This window comes from Trachypithecus francoisi, unplaced genomic scaffold, assembly GCF_009764315.1.
Source record: "Trachypithecus francoisi isolate TF-2019V2 unplaced genomic scaffold, Tfra_2.0 Lachesis_group11, whole genome shotgun sequence".
Classification (NCBI taxonomy): Eukaryota; Metazoa; Chordata; class Mammalia; order Primates; family Cercopithecidae; genus Trachypithecus; species Trachypithecus francoisi.
In genome coordinates, this window is record NW_022681456.1 from 78,166,096 (window position 1) to 78,186,541 (window position 20,446).

At 47.3% G+C, this 20,446-nt stretch overlaps 1 protein-coding gene across 7 annotated transcripts in view; it reads left to right on the forward strand.

Annotated features, from left to right (window-relative positions):
- Positions 1–5,875, forward strand: part of RNF41 (ring finger protein 41) — a 33,267-nt gene extending 27,392 nt beyond the window's left edge. For all 7 annotated transcript variants that reach the window (XM_033221702.1, XM_033221701.1, XM_033221704.1 and 4 more), the window contains 3 exons: positions 1,737–1,872; positions 2,287–2,390; positions 3,560–5,875. In XM_033221702.1, the coding sequence (XP_033077593.1) occupies positions 1,737–1,872; positions 2,287–2,390; positions 3,560–3,911 (592 nt within the window). In that variant the 3' untranslated portion in view covers positions 3,912–5,875. The remainder of the gene's footprint in view (positions 1–1,736; positions 1,873–2,286; positions 2,391–3,559) is intronic.
- Positions 5,876–20,446: the final 14,571 nt, after the last annotated feature.

Sequence of the window (20,446 nt, forward strand, 5' to 3'; positions counted from 1 at the left end):
CAGTCCAGTACTACTTTCTGTTTGTCATTTTGACTGCTGTAATTGCCAGCCTTCTCATATTTCCTCTTACCCTATTTTTTCTTTCTGTGGGTTATGAAATATTTGACTAAATGTTGATAGCTGAGGGGTGTGTTAGCTCACACCTGTAATCCTAGCACTTTGGGAGGCCAAAGTGGGCACGTCACTTCAGGCCAGGAGTTCAAGACTAACCTGGCCAACATGGCAAAACCTTGTCTCTATTAAAAATACAAAAATTAGCCAGGTGTGGGGCCGGGTGTGGTGGCTCACACCTGTAATCCCAGCACTTTGGGAGGCCAAGGCGGGCAGATCACGAGGTCAGGAGATTGAGACCATCCTGGCTAACACAGTGAAACCCCATCTCTGCAAAAATACAAAAAATTAGCCGGGCATGGTGGCAGGCGCCTGTAGGGGAAAGCTACTTGGGAGACTGAGGCAGGAGAATGGCGTGAACCAGGGAGGAGGAGCTTGCAGTGAGCCGAGATCACGCCACTGCACTGTAGCCTGAGCAACAGAGCAAAACTCTGTCTCAAAAAATAAAAAAAAAAATTAACCAGGTATGGTGGTGCACGCCTGTAATCCCAGCTACTCGGGAGGTCGAGGCATGAGAATCGCTTAAAACCAGGAGGTAGAGGTTGCAGTGAGCCGAGATCACACCATTGCACTCCAGCCTGGGCTGGACTCTGTTCCCCCTAACTGAGTAACTTAAGAAATAAAAAGAATGTTGATAGCTGGGGCTGTGAATATAGGGCTTCTCTGAAGGAATAAGTGCACAGGCAGAATCTGTAGGAGGAAAAGGAGAGCTGTGCAGTAGATAAAAACAGTGTGTCAAAATAAATAGTCCCAGTGCAGTGACTCACGCCTGTAATCCCAGCACTTGGGAGGCTGAGGCGGATGGACCACCTGAGGTCAGGAGTTCAAGACCAGTGTAGCCAACATGGTGAAACCCAGTCTCTACTAAAAATACAAAAATTAGCCAGGCGTGGTGGTGGGCACCTGTAATCCCAGCTGCTCGGGAGGCTGAGGCACAAGAATTGCTTGAACCCCATGAGGCAGAGGTTGCAGTGAGCTGAGACCGTGCTATTACACTCTAACCTGGGCAACAAGAGTGAAACCCGGTCTCAAAAAAAAAAAGTAAAATAAGAGGCCAGGCACGGTGGCTCACGCCTGTAATCCCAGCACTTTGGGAGGCCAAGGCGGGGCGGATCACATGAGGCCAAGAGTTTGAGACCAGCCTGGCTAACATGGGGAAACCCGTTTCTGCTAAAAATACAAAAAGTTAGCTGGGCATGGTGGCGCACGCCTGTAATCCCAGCTACCCGGGAGGCTAAGGCAGGAGAAATCGCTTGAACCTGGGAGGCAGAGGTTGCACTGAGCTGAGATCATGCCATTGCACTCCAGTTTGGGCAATAAGAGCGAAACTCCATGTCAAAAAAAAAAAAGATAAAAAATAAAATAAGATAAAATAAATATAAAAAGTAGATAAAACACTGTGTCTTGATTGGGGAAAGAAATTTAAGGAAAATAGACAGCAAAGGGGCAAGTAGGAAGCTTGGAAGAAGAAAGTGAAGGGAATGAACGAGGGAGGCCTGAAATGAATGTTAGAAATTTTGGGTAGGACAAAATCTACTCAGCAGTTATCTGCCACAGAATAGGCCATTTTCGTACATGTCCTGGTGATCACCCCTGTTCTGCTCTTTCCCCACCCTGGTCTGCAGCCTGGAGATGCCCAAAGATGAGCTGCCCAACCATAACTGCATTAAGCACCTGCGCTCAGTGGTACAGCAGCAGCAGACACGCATCGCAGAGCTGGAGAAGACGTCAGCTGAACACAAACACCAGCTGGCGGAGCAGGTAGGCCCCAAGACACGGGGGAGAACGTATCCCTCATATGCAGATAACTGCCTGCCTGTGGGTAATAAAAACCAGTTGTGAACACACAGACCTGTGCTTACACTTGTGAGCTTGGATGAGTGGCTATTCTGCCTGTGGCTTAGCAGGGAATCAGATTGGAACTCTCCTTGACTTTCCTTCATCCCATTCATAGCATTCATTCACCTAACAGTTATCAGATGCCTCCTCTGTGAAGGCACATTTTGTAAGTACTAAGGAGACAGCTGTGAGTGAGACAGTCCTATCCCTGTCTTCCTGAAGCTTACAAACTGGTTGTTCTTCAGATCTCTCAGTTGTCCTCATTCTCGGATAAATTTTTGTCTTTTTTCTGCTGTTTGCCTTAACCATTATTCCTGTTCTTCTTCTCCACAACAGAAGAGAGACATCCAGCTGCTAAAGGCATACATGCGTGCAATCCGCAGTGTCAACCCCAACCTTCAGAACCTGGAGGAGACAATTGAATACAACGAGATCCTAGAGTGAGTGTCATGTCACTCAGGACATGGAGTGATTCCACGTCCTGACAATAAGGCCTGAAAGGCGCTAAGAGCAGGAGAGTAGCAGAAGGAGGGCATTGGAGAGCTGGGCTGGGGGGTCACTGCTTCTCAGATATTGGCATTAAGGACAGGGGCAGAGGAGAAGAGGATAACCCTTAGCTCCACTACAGGATGTCTTACGCGTTTGGGTGGATGGAAGGGAAAGCCTACCCAAGGATGCACTTTATCCAGAATTAGGTGAGTACCCATGTACAAAGCCCTGTATTAAAGGCTGTGGAGTGCTAGGAGGGCCAAAAAGAAATAGAAGATAGGCCGGGCATGGTGACTCACGCCTGTAATCCCAGCACTTTGGGAGGCCGAGGCGAGCAGATCACGAGGTCAGGAGATCGAGACCATCCTGGCTAACACAGTGAAACCCCGTCTCTACTAAAAAAAATACAAAAAACTAGCCGGGCGAGGTGGCGGGCGCCTGCAGTCCCAGCTACTCGGGAGGCTGAGGCAGGAGAATGGCGTGAACTCGGGAGGCGGAGCTTGCAGTGAGCTGAGATTGCGCCACTGCACTCCAGCCTGGGCAACAGAGCGAGACTCCATCTCAAAAAAAAAAAAAAAAAAGAAATAGAAGATATTATCCCTGTCTTCAGGTAGCTTACAACCCAGAGAAGAGGAGGCAGAGTGCAAGTCCAGGAAAGTGATCTCTAAAATGCAGCAAAAACAAGTGAAGTATACAAGCGAAGTCTAAGATAGTTTTCAGTTCTGGAGTCCTATACAGTTCATAGACTAAACTGTAAGTGTGAATCAATATATATAGGGCAAATAGTGCTGAGTGGGACATAGTATAGAGGAATAATTGTTTTATTCACTAAACGTAGAGCACTAACTGTTAGGTGCTGTAGGTGCTAAGTATTGGAATTTCAAAGAAAAGTAACAGGGACAGAGTGCAGACTCGTGGAATTTAATCTGGTGAGTAACGTTTGGTGACTCAGTTGGGACCAACTGGGGAAAGATTCGGGGTTTCTGAGCCAATCATAGAAGGAAAGAAGGAAGAATAGGTGAGCTGAGTGCAGAGTGGGTAGTTATTTCTATTAGCAGAAAAAGCCAATACAGAGAAAGGAGATGAGGTGGAATGACCATCTTTAACCACCTCCACACAGGTGGGTGAACTCCCTTCAGCCAGCAAGAGTGACCCGCTGGGGAGGGATGATCTCGACTCCTGATGCCGTGCTCCAGGCTGTAATCAAGCGCTCCCTGGTGGAGAGTGGCTGTCCTGCTTCTATTGTCAACGAGCTGATTGAAAATGCCCACGAGCGTAGCTGGCCCCAGGGTCTGGCCACACTAGAGACTAGACAGATGAACCGACGCTACTATGAGAACTACGTGGCCAAGCGCATCCCTGGCAAGCAGGCTGTTGTCGTGATGGCCTGTGAGAACCAGCATATGGGTGATGACATGGTGCAGGAGCCAGGCCTTGTCATGATATTTGCTCATGGCGTGGAAGAGATATAGGAGAACTCGACTGGCTATCAGGAAGAGATGGAAATCAGAAAATCCCATCACTCCAGCAGCTGGGACCTGAGTCCTCTCCACCATCCTTAATACTGTGGCTTATACCTGAGCCACACATCTCACTGCCCTTCTGGCACTGAAGGGCCCTGGGGTAGTTTGCTCAGCCTTTCAGGTGGGAAACCCAGATTTCCTCCCTTTGCCATATTCCCCTAAAATGTCTATAAATTATCAGTCTGGGTGGGAAAGCCCCCACCTCCATCCATTTTCCTGCTTAGGGTTCCTGGTTCCAGTTATTTTCAGAAAGCACAAAAAGATTCAATTTCCCTGGAGTGTCAGGACAGAGTAAGGAATCTATAGTCATTCCTCTCCTCCAAAACCAGGGAATCAGAGCAGGCAGGCCTGTTGACTCTAAGCAGCAGACATCCTGAAGAAATGGTAAGGGTGGAGCCAAATCTCTAGAAATAAGTAGTGAGGCCAGTAATTGGCCATCACTGATGGCCCTTAGGGAAAGATTGGACCTCTGTGCCAAGCAGTATCCCTGTTCAGTCCACCTTAAAGGTGCAGGCACCCACTGGGTCTACCAGTATGCAGGTTGGGATACTGAAAATTTCCAGATGAGCTCTTCTTTCCTACAAGTTTTCATAATTAGGAAATGCCAGGGTTTAGGGTAGGGGTTAGTCTGTTGGGGTTGATGTGTTCAGCAAGAAGCTACTCCTAGCTTTTGCTAAAATATGGTCAGCACTGCCTCTTGTAGCACAGGCCGTAATTGTTCCATAGAGCCCTCTCTAGCCCTGTGACTGTAGTTAGTTACTTTGATAATTTTCTTTGGCCATTGTTTATATTTCACAAACTCCACCTACTTCCCCTCCCCTTCCCCTTTTTTTTTTAAGAATGGCCTGATCATGGCTATCTCAGCCACATTGTTGGCAATTTAATTTATTTACTTTTTTTTTTTTTTTAAAAAGGAAAAAAAAAAAATCAAACTTGAAACTTTTGATGTTCCTATTGTGGGGATTCTGGATAGGGGGGACAGGGATAGGGGTGTGTTTTGTATTTTTTCCTTTTCAGCACAACCTTTGGCTTTAATATAGGAAGAGCCAAGGGAGTCCTCGGCTGAACTTACAATATCTGCCCCAAACCTCTGTAGCCCCAAACCTCTGTAACCCCAACTGAAATGAGGAGCTTCCTCTATTCCTGTGAAGGATATGACAGTCCAGCATCGATGCCTGTGCCCTCTGGAAAAATTTCCTCCTAGCCCTTCCAGGGCCTCATCATAAAACTCTGGATTTAGAGTATTCATTTTGAAGGCAACCCCCCGCTTCCCCAAGTTTTCTTGGAGCTGTATAGCTGGGTTCTAAGCTTCACCATGCAAATCAGAAATTTTATCTCTGTCTCTAAGTACAGGCTGTGCTGTGTCTCACCCACACCCCCCGGGGACTTCAGTTCCATTTCAGGTTACCTGGGGCATACCTTGATCCCTAGAGTGACTGGCAGAGTAAGTAAGAGAAGGGGAGGGATAGCAGGTGTGATAATTTTCATATGGAGGTGGGAGTGTGGTTGGAGATAGAAAGTCTCCTCCCCACCATGTGATAGCTTCCTCTCAGAGTTTTATTCCAGGCTAGCTTACTGCAGGTCTGGGTAGTTGGATCATGGCTCCACTGGGATTGGGGTGGAGGAATACAGCTTGAGGGGAGTAGGGTTCCAGCTCCGGGACATTGTGCTCAGGAATTTGAAAACGCTGCTATACTTATTCTGGTTACTACATTTCTTCCACTCCCCTTTCCCCTACCTGCCTTACCAAGGCTCATACTGTCCTGTCCTTACCCTCAGATGGAGCCAGGAAGCTCAGTGAAAGGCTTCCCTACCCTTTGCACTAGTGTCTCTGCAGGTTGCTGGTTGTGTTGTATGTGCTGTTCCATGGTGTTGACTGCACTTATAATAAACCTTTTACTCAACTCTCTAAATTCTTCAACATTACTCCCTTTCCTGGGAAGGTTTCCCCTCTGCTTTTGCCTTTTTCTCACCTTAATTCCCCTTCTTCCTTCCTTTGTTACCTACCCTTATCTTAGCGCTAACTTCTCTTTCAGGAGGATGTCTGAGAGTAGTGTGCACTTTGCAGCTCCTTTCCCGTGTACCCTCCTGCATTCTTCCCTCCTATGTCCTGTTCTATAGCAGCCAAAGCTCTCTCTCTAGTGATCTGAACTGTGTGCTTCCCAGGGTCTGCCTTGATCCTAAATTCCATGTCTTCCCTGAGTGGTCCTGAGTTTTTGGGATAATTTCTACAGAAAAAATGTATATATTGTTTTCCTTTGTCCCACAAGCAACTTTGCTTTAGAATCTAGAATTCCTTTGCAGGCAGAGAAGCCTCCACCCTCCAGTGTTTCCTAACTAAGAACGTAAATGTAAGGAGGGAAATGTACTTGCAGAGGCTTCATAATTATTTACTTACAAAGATAGTCTTCATAGACCGGGCACGGTGGCTCACACCTGTAATCCCAACACTTTGGGAGGCCGAGGCGGGTGGATCATGAGGTCAGGAGATTGAGACCATCCTGGCTAACACGGTGAAACCTCGTCTCTACTAAAAATATTAAAAATTAGCCAGGCATGGTGGCAGGTGCCTGTAGTCCCAGCTACTCAGGAGGCTGAAGCAGAATGGTGTGAACCTGGGAGGTGGAGCTTGCAGTGAGCCAAGATTGCGCCACTGCACTCCAGCCTGGGTGATAGAGCAAGACTTCGTCTCAAAAAAAAAAAACAAAAAACAGTCTTCATAAGTATTTGCCGCTACCTTTTCCCGTCATAAGAAAAAGGATAGCCAGGCGTGGTGGACGCCCCTGTGATCCCAGCTCCTTGGAAGGCTGAGGCACAAGAATAGCTTGAACCTGCAAGGTGGAGGTTGCATTGAGCCAAGATTGCGCCACTGCACTCCAGCCTGGGTGACAGAGCAAGAGCCTGTCTCAGAAAAAAAAGAAAAAGAATATCTTTTCACCCTCCCAGAAATATGTTTTAAATTTGTTGAACATTTATCATGCACCTAATGTAAACCTAATAGCACTCTAGATACTGTAGCGGCTTGGAAAAAAAAAAAAAAAAGCATTTCTGTGCTCACTGAGTCTGCATTCTATGCACACAAGGTATGATTATAAAATACTGATAGGCCGGGCGCGGTGGCTCAAGCCTGTAATCCCAGCACTTTGGGAGGCTGAGACGGGCGGATCACGAGGTCAGGAGATCGAGACCATCCTGGCCAACACGGTGAAACCCCATCTCTACTAAATATACAAAAAATTAGCCGGGCGATGTGGCGGGCGTCTGTAGTCCCAGCTACTCGGGAGGCTGAGGCAGGAGAATGGCGTAAACCCGGGAGGCGGAGCTTGCAGTGAGCCGAGATCGCGCCACTGCACTCCAGCCTGGGCGACAGAGCAAGACTCCGTCTCAATAAAACAAAAAACAAACAAAAAATACTGATAAGCATGTCACAGAATAGAGCATAAGAGGCGATGTATGTATCCTAGTGACATTAGCAGTGCTTTTCTCCCCTTAAACTCCTTTAAAATTACTTTTAGAACTTGCTGCTCATGCCTGTGAATGTTATGAATGGTGTCATATTGTCCTTTTAGGGTATATTCGATTTTTAGAAACAAATATTCATTGAATGTCTGCCCTATGAGATACTCACTAGAGTGAACATGAGGAGGCTTATGTAGCAAAATGGCACCTACCTGCAAATAACTTAGTCCCTAATGGAGATATATATATAATAAGGGATCATAAATGTGCTAAGTGGATTTACTAGTAATATGTGAGCCAAGGACGATAAAGCTCCTGATTCTGATGGGTATCAGGAAAGGCTTTTCAGGAAGTGTTATTTGTTCTAGGTCAGAGGTCAGCAAACTACAGGTTACAACCCCACTGCCTGCTTTTGTAAAAAACTTTATTGGAATACAGTTATGCCCATTTGTTTATATATTGTCTGTGGCTGCTTTCACATTACAACAGCAGGGTTAAGTAGCTGGAACAAAGCCTAAAATAGTTGGTCTTTTACAGAAAAAAATTGCCAACTTGTTCTAAACTTTTAAGGTCAGGAGAACTGGGGGAAGGAGGGAGTAGAAAGAACACTGTCACCCAGACTGGAGTGCAGTGGCAACATCATATAGCTCATTGTAGCCTCAAACTCCTGGGCTCTAGTGGTCTTCCCACTTCAGCTTCTGGAGTAGCTGGGGCTACTGCACCTAGCATTGTCTTAATTTGTTTTAATACTATTAAAAAATTTTTTTTGTTTCATCTCTTTCAGTGACTTTGATATATTGTTTTTTTCTTTTTCTTTTTTTTTTTTTTTTGAGATAGGGTCTGGTTCTGTAGCCGAGGCTGGAGTGCAATGATGCAATTTTGGCTCACTGTAACCTCCACCACCACAGGCACGTGCCACCACACCGGGCTAATTTTTTGTATTTTTTGTAGAGATGGGGTTTCACCATGTTGCCCAGGCTGGTCTGAAACTCCTGAGCTCAAGCAATCAACCTGCCTTGACCTCCCAAAGTGCTGGGATTACAAGTGTGAGCCACCACACCTGGCCTCATTGTCTTAATTTTTTACTTCAGTATATGCATTGGAAAAAATATTTTTTGATATTGCCTAAATAACAAATGCTTACAATTAACAATGTATAATGAATAATCTAATACAAACCCATATTTACATTACCCTAATTGTCCCAAGAAAAGTTTTTTTTTTTTGACACAGGATCTCACTCTGTCACCTAGGCTAGAGTGCAGTGGCACAATCATGACTCACCACAGCTCACTACAGCCTCGACCTCCTGCTGGGCTCAAGCACTCCTCCCATCTCAGCCTCCTAAGCAGCTGGGACCACAGATGTGCACCACCATGCCCAGCTGATTTGTTTCTTGTATAGTTTGTAGAGACAGGGTTTCACCATATTACCCAGGTTGGTCTCAAACTCCCGAGCTCAAGTGATCTGCCCACCTCAGCCTCCCAAAGTGTTGGGATTACAAGTGTGAGCCATTACTGAAAAGTCCTTTTGTAGCTAATTTTTGTCTAAATCTGGGTCCAATCCAGGACCACAAATTACGTCAGGTTATTTCTCTTTTACCCTCTTTATCTGGGTTCCTGAAACAACCTTTTTTGTGTGTAACCCTAATTTGTTGAAAAGATTGGCTGGGTGCAGTGGCTCACGCCTGTAATCCCAGCACTTTGGGAGGCCGAGGCGGGGCGGATCACGAGATCAGGAGATCAAGACCATCCTGGCTAACACGGTGAAACCCCATCTCAACTAAAAATATATTTAAAAAATTAGCCCGGCGTGGTGGCAGGCGCCTGTAGTCCCAGCCACTCGGGAGGCTGAGGTAGGAGAATGGCATGAACCCGGGAGGCGGAGCTTGCAGTGAGCCGAGATCGTGCCACTGCACTCCAGCCTGGGCGACAAAGTGAGACTCTGTCTCGAAAAGATAAGATTGAGCCAGTTTTCTGGAGAATGGTGGTTTGAACTTGATTGCTTTTTTTTCTTTTCAGATGGGGTCTCGCTTTGTCCCCCAGGCAGGAGTGCAGTGGCACGATCTCAGCTCACTGCAACCTCTGCCTCCTGGGTTCAAGTGATTCTCTTGCCTCATCAGCCTCCCAAGTAGCTAGGACTACAGGCACGTGCCACCATCCCCGGCTAATTTTTGTAGTTTTAGTAGAGATGGGGTTTTACTATGTTGGACAGGCTGGTCTTGAACTCCTGACCTCAACTGATCCACCCGCCTTGGCCTCCCAAAGTGTTTGGATTACAGGTGTGAGCCACCACACCTGGCCTAGCTCCTGTTTTACTAAATAAAATTAGATAGGGTCTTGAGAGATTCAAGTTAAACAGTTCTGGGGACAGAAGACATCACAGGAGAGAGATGGTCTTCATTTTGTAACATTAGGAGATATGCCCCACCATTAGCCTTTTTTTTTTTTTTTTGAGACCGAGTTTCGCTCTTGTAGTGCAGGCTGGAGTGCAATGGTGCCATCTCAGCTCACTGCAACCTCCACCTCCCCGGTTCAAGCGATTCTCCTGCCTCAGCCTCCTGAGTAGCTGGGATTACAGGCACACGCCACCATGCCCGGCTAGTTTTTGTATTTTTAGTAGAGACGGGGTTTCAGCACATTGGCCAGGCTGGTCTCGAGCTCCTGACCTCAGGTGGTCCACCTGCCTCGGCCTCCCAAAGTGCTGGGATTACAGGTGTGAGCCACCGTGCCTGGCTATGCTAAATTTCACGACTTTTAAATGATGGCTTAAATTAAAAAAAGAAAAGAAAAACTTGTGGACCGGGCACAGTGACTCATGCCTGTAATCCTAGCACTTTGGGAGGCTGAGGTGGGAGGACCATTTGAGTTCAAGACCAGCCTACAAAATACAGTGAGACTTCATCTCTACAAAAAGAATTTTTCGGCCGGGCGCGGTGGCTCAAGCCTGTAATCCCAGCACTTTGGGAGGCCGAGACGGACGGATCACGAGGTCAGGAGATCGAGACCATCCTGGCTAACACGGTGAAACCCCGTCTCTACTAAAAAAAAATACAAAAAACTAGCCGGGCGAGGTGGCGGGCGCCTGTAGTCTCAGCTACTCGGGAGGCTGAGGCAGGAGAATGGCGTGAACCCGGGGGGCGGGGCTTGCAGTGAGCTGAGATCTGGCCACCGCACTCCAGTCCGGGCGACAGAACGAGAATCCATCTCAAAAAAAAAAAAAAAAAAAGTTTCTTTTCTTTTTTTTTTTTTTGAGGCGGAGTCTCCCTCTGTCGCCGGGACTGGAGTGCGGTGGCCAGATCTCAGCTCACTGCAAGCCCCGCCCCCCGGGTTCACGCCATTCTCCTGCCTCAGCCTCCCGAGTAGCTGAGGACTACAGGCGCCGCCACCTCGCCCGGCTAGTTTTTTGTATTTTTTTTAGTAGAGACGGGGTTTCACCGTGTTAGCCAGGATGGTCTCGATCTCCTGACCTCGTGATCCGTCCGTCTCGGCCTCCCAAAGTGCTGGGATTACAGGCTTGAGCCACCGCGCCCAGCGAAAAAGAATTTTTCTTTCTTTTTTTTTTTTTAAAAAAAAACGTAATCTCGCTCTGTCCCCCAGGCTGGAGTGCAGTGGCACATCTCGGCTGACTGCAAGCTCTGCCTTCTGGGTTCATGCCATTCTCCTGCCTCAGCCTCCCAAGTAGCTGGGACTACAGGTGCCCACCACCACGCCTGGCTAATTTTTGTATTTTTAGTAGAGACAGGGTTTCACGGTGTTAGCCAGGATGGTCTCGATCTCCTGACCTCGTGACCCGCCCACCTCAGCCTCCCAAAGTGTTGGGATTACAGGCGTGAACCACCACTCCCGGCCTAGAATTTGTTTTAAATTAGCCAAGTGTGGTGGCATGTGCCTGTAGTCCCAGCTGCTTGAGAGGCTGAGGCAGGAGGATTCCTTGAGCCCAGGAGTTGAAGAATACAAGGAGCTAAGACTGCACCACTGCACTCCAGTCTGGGCCAGACAGTGAGATCCCATCTCCTTTTTTCTGAGGCAGAGTCCCGCTCTGTTACCCAGGCTGGAGTGCAGTGGCGTGATGTTGGCTCACTGCTGCTTTCCTGTCCTGAGACGTCATCTTAAAATGCTTGTAGGCAAAAAACAAAAAGTAAGGTCCACCAATTTGCACTTTCTTTTAAATTGAGATCCCAGCATGAATAAAAACAAGTAAGAGGGGTCCGGGCACGGTGGCTCAAGCCTGTAATCCCAGCACTCTGGGAGGCCGAGACGGGCGGATCACGAGGTCAGGAGATCGAGACCATCCTGGCTAACACGGTGAAACCCCGTCTCTACTAAAAAAAAAAATACAAAAAACTAGCTGGGCGAGGTGGCCGGCGCCTGTAGTCTCAGCTACTCGGGAGGCTGAGGCAGGAGAATGGCGTAAACTTGGGAGGCGGTGCTTGCAGTGAGCTGAGATCCGGCCACTGTACTCCGGCCACTGTACTCCGGCCTGGGCGACAGAGCGAGACTCTGTCTCAAAAAAAAAAAAAAAAAGTAAGAGGGTTGGGCATGGTGGCTCACACCTATAATCCCAGCACTTTGGGAGGCTGAGGCGGGCAGATCATCTGAGGTCAGAAGTTCAAGACCAGTCTGACCAACATGGAGAAACCCCGTCTCTACTAAAAATACAAAAAAATTAGCTGGGTGTGGTGGTGCATGCCTGTAATCCCAGCTACTCAGAGGCTAAGGCAGGAGAATCACTTGAACCTGGGAGGCGGAGGTTGCGGTGAGCCGAGATCACGCCATTGCACTCCAGCCTGGGCAACAAGAGTGAAACTGTCTCAAAAAAAATAAAAAAAAAAAGGGTGAAGAAAATGTTGAAGAAGGCAGAGACCAAAGTAATCTGGAGCACAGAGTTTATTGGAAGATGAATAATGAAGGGAAATAATGGAAGATAAGACTAGAAGTAATTTGGGGCCAGTTATTGGAAGGCCTTGAATGCATGCTAGGGAATTTGGACTTTACTGGTAAGTTTTTGAGAAGAGGAATGACTTCCAACCCATTACTCTGGAAAGAATACAAGAAACTGAAAGAATGCAAGAATGGGAAGAATGTAAGAAACTGGTGTCAGCAGTGTTAGTAAGCTTTGTAGTAATTCAGTGAAGCAGAGGATACAGGCTTGAACTATTGCAGGAAAGAGAATGACATTTGGGAAGAAAAATTGACAGGTTTGAATAACTGATTAGATTCAGCCAACATTTATGGTGCACCTGTCATGTGTTAGACATAGTACCAAGCATTTGAGATATATAAATAATTGAGAAATAAGATTTAAAAGGGGCCAGTGCCTCACAACTGTAATCTCAGCACTTTGGGGCCCAAGGTGGGAGGATTCCTTGAGCACAGGAGTTTGAGAACAGCCTGGGCGACATGGCAAGACCCTGTCTCTATTTAAAAAAAAAAAAAAAAAAAAAGGCATGGTGGCGCATGCCCGTGGTCCCAGCTACTTGGGAGGCTAAGGTGGGAGGATTTCTTGAGCATGGGAGATGAGGCTGCAGTGAGCTGTGTTTGTGCCGCTGCACTCTAGCCTGGATGTCAAGAGTGAGACACTGTCTCAAAAAAAAAAAAAAAAAAAAGGCAAGAACAGACTTAAAGGAACTTGCAGCATTGTAGGTGACACACACTAGAATAACAAATAATGGGAAATACAGAATAGTATGCTGCTAATAGATAGGGACTAAGTACAATGGGACAATGGGGAGGAAAGGGGCCAACTACATATCTGGTGAAATGTGGGAAGGAAGGCTTTGTAAAGGAATCATCAGGGCTAACTTCTGAACAGGATTAGACACTGGCAATAAAGAAATGTAATGGCGAGATTATTTACTGTGAGGCACTATTTTAAACATTAGACATTAATTGAGTCATCCCAACAAGTTTTAATAAAGAGATACCATTGCTGGGCATGGCAGTGCATGCCTGTAGTCCTAGCTACTTGGAAGGCTGAGGCAGGAGGATTGCTTGAGCCCAGAGGCTATGGTGAGCTATGACTGTGCCACTGCACTCCAGCCTGGGCCAACAGAGTAAGACCCATCTCTTAAAAAACAACAACAGGGCCGGGCGCGGTGGCTCAAGCCTGTAATCCCAGCACTTTGGGAGGCCGACATGGGCGGATCACGAGGTCAGGACATCGAGACCATCTTGGCTAACAGTGAAATCCCATCTCTACTAAAAAAAAATACAAAAAAAAAACTAGCCGGGCGAGGTGGTGGGCGCCTGTAGTTCCAGCTACTCGGGAGGCTGAGGCAGGAGAATGGCGTAAACCCGGGAGGAGCAGCTTGCAGTGAGCCAAGATCACGCCACTTCACTCCAGCCTGGGCCACAGAGCGAGACTCCGTCACAAAAAAAAAAAAAAAAAAAACAACAGGCCAGGCGCGGTGGGTCATGCATGTAATCCCAGCACTTTGGGAGTCTGAGGTGGGTGGATCACCTGAGGTCAGGAGTTTGAGACCAGTCTGGCCAATATGGTGAAACCCCGTCTCTACTAAAAATACAAAAATTAGCTGGGCGTGCTTGTGCACGCCTGTAATCCCAGCTACTTGGGAGGCTGAGACAGGAGAATCGCTTGAACCCAGGAGGTAGACGTTGCAGTGAGCCGAGATCGCACCATGGCACTCCAGCCTGGTGACAAAGTGAGACTGTCTCAAAAAAAAAAAAAAAGGTAGGCCGGGTGTGGTGGCTCAAGCCTGTAATCCCAGCACTTTGGGAGGCCGAGGCAGGCGGATCACGAGGTCAGGAGAGCGAGACCATCCTGGCTAACACGGTGAAACCCCATCTCTACTAAAAAATACAAAAATCTAGCCGGGCGTGGTGACGGGCGCCTGTAGTCCCAGCTACTCGGGAGGCTGAGGCAGGAGAATGGTGGGAACCCGGGAGGCGGAGCTTGCAGTGAGCTGAGATCAGGCCACTGCACTCCAGCCTGGGCGACAGAGTGAGACTCCATCTCAAAAAAAAAAAACAAAAAAAGTTAGTTACATAAAAGTAATTTTAAGGCCAGGCCCGGTGGCTCATGCCTGTAATCCCAGCACTTTGGGAAGCCAAGGCGAGCAGATCACCTGAGGTCAGGAGTTCATGACCAGCCTGGCAATATGGTAAAACCCTGTCTCTACTATGCAAAAATAAGCTGGTGTGGTGGCCACACCTGTGGTGGTCGCACCTATAATCCTAGCTACTTGGAGGCTGAGGCAGGAGAATCCCTTGATCCTTGGAGACAGAGGTTACAGTGAGTTGTGATCACACCACTGCACTCCAGCCTGGGTGACACAGTGAGACTCACTTTTTTTTTTTTTTTTTTGAGATGGAGTCTTGCTCTGTCACCCAGGCTGGAGTGCAGTGGCGCGATCTCGGCTCACTGCAAGGTCCGCCTCCTGGGTTCATGCAATTCTCCTGCCTCAGCCTCCTGAGTAGCTGGGACTACAGGCGCCTGCCACCACGCCTGGCTAAGTTTTTTGTATTTTTAGTAGAGACGGGGTTTCACCATGGTCTCGATCTCCTGACTTCGTGATCCATCTGCCTCAGCCTCCCAAAGTGCTGGGATTACAGGCGTGAGCCACTGCGCCCCGCCAAGACTCACTTTTTTTTTTGAGACAAAGTCTCACTGTGTCACCCAGGCTGGAGTGCAGTGGTGCAATCATGGCTCACTGCAACCTCTGCCGCTGGGGTTCAAGTGATTCTCATGCCTCAGCCTCCCAAGTAGCTAGGATTACAGGCATGAGTCACTATGCCTGAATAATTTTTTTTTATTTTTAGTAGAGATAGGGTTTCACCATGTTGGCCAAGCTGGTCTCAAACTCCTGACCTCAGGTGATCCACCTGCCTCGGCCTCCCAAAGTGCTGGGATTACAGGCGTGAGCCACTGCGTCCAGGCAAATTAATAATACTTTTAAGATCTAATAATTTATTGCTGAAAATATCATTATAGGGTGAGATTACCTAATTAGTAAAGAGACGGAACTTCCTGAGGGATGGCAGGCATTGGGCTGTCACATGGAGGTGACCAGCCAGATTAGATGGAAGGTATCTTAGTGGAAAGACGTAAGGGTAAGAAAAACGGGCAATTGGCCGGGCGCGGTGGCTCAAGCCTGTAATCCCAGCACTTTGGGAGGCCGAGACGGGCGGATCATGAGGTCAAGAGATCGAGACCATCCTGGCTAACACCGTGAAACCCCGTCTCTACTAAAAAATACAAAAAAAAAACTAGCCGGGCGAGGTGGCGGGCGCCTGTAGTCCCAGCTACTCGGGAGGCTGAGGCAGGAGAATGGCGTGAACCCGGGAGGCGGAGCTTGCAGTGAGCTGAGATCCAGCCACTGCACTCCAGCCTGGGCAACAGAGCGAGACTCCGTCTAAAAAAAAAAAAAAAAAGAAAGAAAGAAAAACGGGCAATTTAGATAGGATATGTTGATAATAGGATCATGTGTTTCTTTAGATGGGGAACTGAGGTTCCTGGACAGGGGAATAATACGAAGAAAGCAGTGTAATCACACTAATGTAGGCTGGATTTCAGTGTGATGAAACTGGGGCACCTTGAAGGCCATTGTAACAGGCATGAATTATGATGTGCTGGCCGGGCGCGGTGGCTCAAGCCTGTAATCCCAGCACTTTGGGAGGCCGAGACGGGCGGATCACGAGGTCAGGAGATCAAGACCATCCTGGCTAACACGGTGAAACCCCGTCCCTACTAAAAAATACAAAAAACTAGCCGGGCGAGGTGGCGGGGGCCTGTAGTCCCGGCTACTCGGGAGGCTGAGGCAGGAGAATGGCGTAAACCCGGGAGGCGGAGCTTGCAGTGAGCTGAGATCCGGCCACTGCACTCCAGCCTGGGCGACAGAGCGAGACTCCGTCTCAAAAAAAAAAAAAAAAGATGTGCTAGGGGAAGCAACTGATGAATCAATGATGGGTTTGGGAGAAAACAAAATTTCAGATAATTAATTCTTAGAGCTGGAAATGAAAGAATTGAGTGAATAGCGGTATCAACAAAAATGGGAAAAGTTCAGAACGATGATTATGGGAAAGGAAGAGAAGCTTTGTTTGCATATTAGGTGACACTAGGTCAGCTGTGTAGAGATGTAGATAGCTGGAGATAAAGGACCATGGCTTAGCTGAGGACATACCTGGAAAGGTGGCTCTGAGATTTTGTCTTGGGAGAAAAATGAAGCTTTGGTGAAATTCCACAGGAGGAAGAAGAAAGCAAATGAGGTGGAGAAGCAGTATACTGAGGAGAAAATAAGTGTTTCTGAAGGCCAGTAAGAAATCAATGTTGTTTCAAACACAGAAAGGATGGAGATTGAGAAGAGATTATTAAATTTGTCCAGTGGTTTCTACTAATGTCTAAAAAACTTCAGGAGGCCGGGCGTGGTGGTTCATGCCTGTAATCCCAGCACTTTGGGAGGCTGAGGCAGGTGGTTCACTTGAGGTCAGGAGTTCAAAACCAGCCTGGTCAACATGATGAAACCCCGTCCCTACTAAAAATACAAAAAAAAAAAAAAAAATTAGCCAGGCGCATGGTGACAGGGACCTGTAATACCAGCAACTTGGGAGGCTGAGGCAGGAGAATTGCTTGAACCTGGGAGGTGGTGGTTGCAGTGAGCCAAGCTTGTGCCACTGCACTCTAGCCTGGGCAAGAGAGCAAGACTCTGTCTCAAATCAAACAAACAAACAAACAAAAAACAACCAAAACAGGAGGCAGAAACCAGATGACAGGGTATCTGATAGTATGGAACTGGAGACAGAAAGGTATACATTTTATTCGAAAAATAAAAGGAAGTAGAAAACAATGAAAATTTGAAAGTGTCAAATGCAAGTGGGGTTTTGTTTGTTCTGAATTCATGAAGTATTGATCCAGAGGAGAGGAATTTGAAGGTGTTATGGAAGGATAGTTATGGAAGGTTCCTTACAAGGTTTAAATGAGTGGGACTACAGGCCTAAGTGGAGAAGGTTACTTCAGGGAAAATATGCAAGGCCACATACTGTAGCAGGAATTAAAGAATGCCAGTGGGTGATACGTAAATATGTAAATATGTAAGAATTTTGAGATGGTGAGAGAGAGGGGGCCAGATCATGCAAGGTAAAGAAAGGTAAAAGAATAGATAGGATTTGTTGGAGTGGAAGAGGAAGGGTGAAGGAATTGGGGAGATGGGGTGGGTACATGGGGATGGTAGAAATTTAAAATGGTCTATTGTATACTGAAGGTTTGAATCCTTGGCCTCTCACCCACAAAAGTTACAAGAGAAGAATTTGACAATAAAAGGGATGATCTTCAAGTAGCAAATTACCTCTGCCATATTTCCCTTCTTGGTCCAGATCCTCCATTTTGTAAACCATGGAGCCTTCTTCCTTTCACAACATAGTTGTTGGTTGCCCTCTGCTGGTCAATTCTGGTCTTGGCTCTCCAGATATTTAAATATGAGAGCCTCTGCAAACTGGGATTTGGTAGGAAGGAGAATCGTTGAGCATATGAGATTTTATAAATTAATTCAATACATAGTTGATCACATCTATAAGGCCTTGTAGAGAAGATGCAAATAAATAAAATACACAGTCCTAACTCTCAAGAAGCTTATATACCAGTCTGAAGATTAAAACATGTACACATAACTACTGTAAAAAACACCCATTTATGCAAAAAAAAATTTTATTTATTTTTTTTAGGTGGAGTCTCGCTCTGTCGCCCGGGCTGGAGTGCAGTGGCCGGATCTCAGCTCACTGCAAGCTCCGCCTCCCGGGTTCACGCCATTTTCCTGCCTCAGCCTCCGGAGTAGCTGGGACTATAGGCGCCCGCCATCTCGCCCGGCTAGTTTTTTTGTATTTTTTAGTAGAGACGGGGTTTCACGGTGTTAGCCAGGATGGTCTCGATCTGCTGACCTCCTGATCCGCCCATCTCGGCCTCCCAAAGTGCTGGGATTACAGGCTTGAGCCACCGCACACGGCCGCAAAAAAAATTTTTTAAACTGACTGGCTTATCTGTGTTTAATGTGTTTATATGCCACAGGGGAAGAAAGATTTCACATAATAAGATGAGGGCATAGGATGTGGTAGGCAACAAGCGGTCAGAGAAAACTCCACAGGAGAACCAACATTTAGGTGGAGAATGAGTAGAAAGTGTGGAAGAGAAAGAGTATTCCAGACAGAGAACACCATGAGCAAAGCTAAATAACTACCAGGAACTAAATGTCAGTGGACAGAATGTAGTGAATATGGAAGAGTGGTGAGAGAAAAGGGGTCATATCCTGCAACATAGAAAGCAGCCATGCAAGGGTTTAAGGTCCCAGACTGCAGTGTGGATGCTTGAGTGCAGCTTTCTATATATTACCTTGTATGGTGCTCGCAAATACCACTACTTTCCAAATGAAGGCTCTAGCTCAGCCTGCACTCACCCCTGAGAAAAGTGAGCATATCTGAGACATGTTTAGAAGGTAAAATAAATGGAACGTGCTTTTATTTTATTTTATTTGAGACAGAGTCTCTCTGCATCACCCAGGCTGGAGTGCAGTGGCACGATCTTGGCTCACTGCAACCTCTGCCTTCTGGATTCAAGCGATTTTCCTGCCTCAGCCTCCCAAGTGGCTGGAATTACAGGCGCCCGGCACCACACCCGGCTAATTTTTGTATTTTTAGTAGAGATGGGGGGGGGTCTCACTACGTTGGCCAGGCTGGTCTTGAACTCCTGACCTCGTGATCCACCTGCCTCGGCCTCCCAAAGTGCTGGAATTACAGGAGGTAGCCACCACATCCAGCCCTGTTTTTATTTTATTTTTATGTTAGCATATCAAGCGAGAAGTCCTTGCATGCAATTCAGTGAATGGTGGTGGTGGTAGACTGATAGGTAGCTGTAGTGATCAAGAGCATCAAAGAGGAGGAGCCTAAAGTATTTTGGAAAGTGTTAATGGTGAGGGGCAGGGAGGCAATGTGAGGGTCATGCTGGAAAGAACAGCCTGAGCAGTGGTATGAAGCTGGGAAACTCTAAGGTATAAATGTGTAGAAAGCTCTATGTATTACCCTAGAGCCCCCTGCCCTTTGGGATTCTTTTTGGACAAGAGGCTGTGCGAGAAGTACAAAAAGAACATCCTTGGCCAGGCACGGTGGCTCACACCTGTCATCCCACCACTTTGGGAGACTGAGGCAGGTGGATTGCTTGAGTCCAGGAGTTTGAGACCAGTCTAGGCAACATGGCGAAATCCCAGAACCCTGTCTCTACTAAAAATACAAAAAATTAGCTGGGCGTGGTGGTGCATGCCTGTAGTCCCAGCTACTGAGGAGGGAGGATCGCTTGGGCTTGGGAGTTTGAGGTTGCAGTGAACTGAGATTGCACCACTGCACTGCAGCCTGGGTGACAGAGCAGGACCCTGTCTCAAAAACAACCCCCCAGGCGCGGTGGCTCAAGCCTGTAATCCCAGCACTTTGGGAGGCCAAGACGGGCGGATCACGAGGTCAGGAGTTCGAGACCATCCTGGCTAATACGGTGAAACCCCGTCTCTACTAAAAAATACAAAAAAAAAACCTAGCAGGGCGAGGTGGCGGGCGCCTGTAGTCCCAGCTACTTGGGAGGCTGAGGCAGGAGAATGGCGTAAGCCTGGGAGGCGGAGTTTGCAGTGAGCTGAGATCTGGCCACTGCACTCCAGCCTGGGAGACAGAGTGAGACTCCGTCTCAAAAAAAAAAAAAAAAAAAACCCAAAACAAACAACAAAATCTTCAACAAGCAGCCTAGATCCTCCCACAATCAGAAATTAGGGGACAGGAAAAAAGGAGTGAGATGAGTATAAGAGGGTTAAAGGTTAAAGATGAGATTAATTTCCTCGCTTGGTTAATACACATAGATAATTTAAAACAGTACCTGGCACATAATAAGCACTCAATAAAAAGTGAGAATTATCTTCCCACACCTTGGCTCTAGTTGGATCTGCAATGATGTTTCAATAGCCCTGTACACCTCAAGGAAATCCAGATGAGAGAATCCCCTGTTTCCTGGGTCTTTGGTGTAATTAGACCTACAAGGTG